Genomic DNA, 2,794 nt, shown 5'->3' on the forward strand with positions numbered 1-2,794 from the left:
CAGGTGCACACCACCACACCCTGCTATTTTAAAAATATTTTTAGTACAGACGGGGTTTCACCATGTCAGTCAGGCTGGTCTCCTGACCTCAAGTGATCCACCCACCAGGCCTCCCAAAGTGCTGGGATTACAGGCGTGAGCCACGGCGCCCAGTCAATTATTTGCATTTTACATATGATAAAAGTGCTGCATGGAGAGACCTAGTAATATGCCCAAGGAGTGACAGTTAGGAAGTGGGAGAGCTGACATTTGAACCCAGGCAGGCATCAGCCTATGCCATCCCCTCTCTCCCAGGCAGCTACACATCCTGGGATGACAGGTAACAGGCCCTGGCCAGACAGGGGTGACATCACCTCCCTTCCCTCCCAGGCCTGGGGGCTCCTGGCTCACACTTACTATGCAGATATCCCCAGCCCGTGACGTAGCAGGGGTAGTTGTTGGGTAGAATGGTGCCAGCAGGAGGGAGGCAGGCCAGCTGGATCTTGTTGGTGAGGGAGACGGGGTGAGCCAGTTTGAGCAGGGCAATGTCGTACCTGGGTCAGTGCAGAGGCAGAGCATGAGGACAGGGTTGACTTTTCCTGCCCTGTGGGGCTTTGGAGGGCTCTGAGACCTTGTCATCGTTCCCTGTACATTGCCCCAGCTTGCTCTGAGTGGCAGGGTCCCAGGGCATCTTTGAAAATGCAGAGGGTCTTGTTGAAAGGAGCAAGGCAGGAGAGTTTGTGTCCTACTCCAGGGATAGTTACAGGGTCGACAGCACTGTCCCTGTGTCCCCAGGACTTGGCATGAAGTAGATACACGCTCAGCGGACACGGGCCCTGCAGGCTTCACTGGCAGCAAACCAGGTCACTCTGGCAGTCTTTGCTTCTCCCTCCCCAGTTCACATCCCCACCCCAGACATCTTTGGAGCTGGTTCCACATCTAAGAGGCCAGAGCTCCTTCTCCCTCCCTAAAGAAGAAGCAGAGGGCGTGTGGTGGAGTTGAGACCCTTGCCTCTGTGAGACCCCCATCTGTTCCCTGACAACCTCATCCCCAAGTGCACCCAGACAGAAACGAACCCTTTGGAGACATCGCTGGAGTCCCAGTCCTGGTGCACCACAGTCTTAGAGACCCTGACGGCCAGCGAGCCGGACTCCGGAATGTCGAGGTTGTGCCGTCCCAGCACCACGCGGTAGGTCCTGGAGGAGCTGGGAGAAAGGGGGCCCAGGGAGAGGGTCACCTCCAGAGGCCTGGCTTTGGATAATGTCGGGATAGACCCAAGTAACTGGCTGCTGCGTGAGCCACTAGGTGGGGCTTGGGCTTGGGGATCTTTCCTCCCCTGGGACAATCAGTTAGTTATAATACAGCCTAAAGTATATAACGTAAGAACTATGATCATATAATAATTGTTGCTATACTAACTTTAAACTATAATATAAAATAACTGTTGTAATAACACAGACTCTGTAGGATTACGGAGGGAACTAGATGAACACAGAGAAAACAGGAGTCATTTGCTCTCAAGGACATTTTTCCCACCTTTCATTTTCAGATGGGGAAACTGAGTCGCAGAGAGGAGTAACCTGGCCCAGAGTCCCACCGTTAGTGGGAAACCAGAACCAGAAGCCAGGACTCCTGACTGTAAGTCTCTATTAGTTTCCCCATCACCTCCTAGAGCTTATTGTAAATTAGATGGGAGAAGGGATTACTCCTAGTAGGGAGGCACAACAACCCAGCAAAACCTCTGGTGAGTTCCAGCTGTGATGAGCAGAGGTCACGGACAACGAAGAGGATAAGTGAACAACGTTGCAGAACCTCGTGGGTCTTTATAATTAGTCTATAATTGAGAATTAGCTTTCACTGGGCACTTACTAAGTGTCAGGCCCTTTAGTAAATTAACTCATTGAATTCACACTAAATTCTGTTATTCCATTGTTTTCTGCAAGTGATGGTATTGAAGCTTTGAGAAGTCAAGTTGTTCAAGGGAACCCAATTCCAGATCCAGAGGCCACATGTAGTTTCCCCAAGAGGGCAGAGATTAGGCCTTCCCCTTCTCCTCATCCTCCCTCAGTACCTGGCACAGGACACCCCATCTGTGCCATGTGCTGACATTGATGGGCCAACACACTGAACCATTGAGTGACTATAGCTTGTGTCTCGGCCAGGCTAGTGGTTATTTTCAAGGCTGCTTTATGCAGCATGGTTCAGGGCATTTAAGCCCCCAGCTCAGAAATGAGCACCGGCTGGTGAGCAGGTCAAGTGCCCAGGGAATGGCAGTTACTTGATGCAGTGGGCAGCCGTCAGGACCCAGTTGTTGGCTATCAGGGACCCTCCGCAGGTGTGGTACCACTTGCCATTGGAGGCGTACTGCACGGAGACCTGGGGAAAAACACAGGAGCTCTGTGGCTGTGGCTGAAAAAGCAGGGCCTCCCTGCACTCCAGTTTCCCAAGAACAGGGCTGGGACTAGGGTAAGGGGGAGTGAGGCACTCACCTCAGGTGCACAACTTAAGGGAGCACCCAAAACCTCAGACATCACGATAAAAAACATGTTAATGCAATCTATATTAAAACGAATCAGGCCAGGCATGGTGGCTCATGCCTGTAATCCCAACACTTTGGGCGGCCAAGGAAGGTGGATCATTTGAGCCCAGGAATTTGAGACCAGCCTGTGCAACATGGTGAAACCCCATCTGATAAGGTTTGGCTGTGTTCCTACCCAAATCTCATCTTGAATTGTAGAATAATCCCCATGTGTTGTGGGAGGGACCTGGTGGGAGGTAATTGAATCGTGAGTGTGGTTACCCTCATGCTGTTTTC

The 2,794-nt window shown here is 51.6% G+C and overlaps 1 protein-coding gene across 1 annotated transcript; it reads right to left on the reverse strand.

The window, feature by feature from the left end:
* Positions 1-396: 396 nt before the first annotated feature.
* Positions 397-2,440, reverse strand: LOC105537688 (chymotrypsin-like elastase family member 2A; the record flags this gene model as incomplete). Its single annotated transcript, XM_011977335.1, has 3 exons — positions 397-533; positions 1,056-1,184; positions 2,258-2,440. Coding segments are annotated over 3 exons (449 nt in total), but the record flags the coding sequence as incomplete, so codon positions are not given.
* Between the last annotated feature and the right edge of the window lie 354 nt (positions 2,441-2,794).

The sequence above is a fragment of the Mandrillus leucophaeus genome, unplaced genomic scaffold (genome assembly GCF_000951045.1).
Source record: "Mandrillus leucophaeus isolate KB7577 unplaced genomic scaffold, Mleu.le_1.0 Scaffold1788, whole genome shotgun sequence".
Taxonomy (NCBI): domain Eukaryota; kingdom Metazoa; phylum Chordata; class Mammalia; order Primates; family Cercopithecidae; genus Mandrillus; species Mandrillus leucophaeus.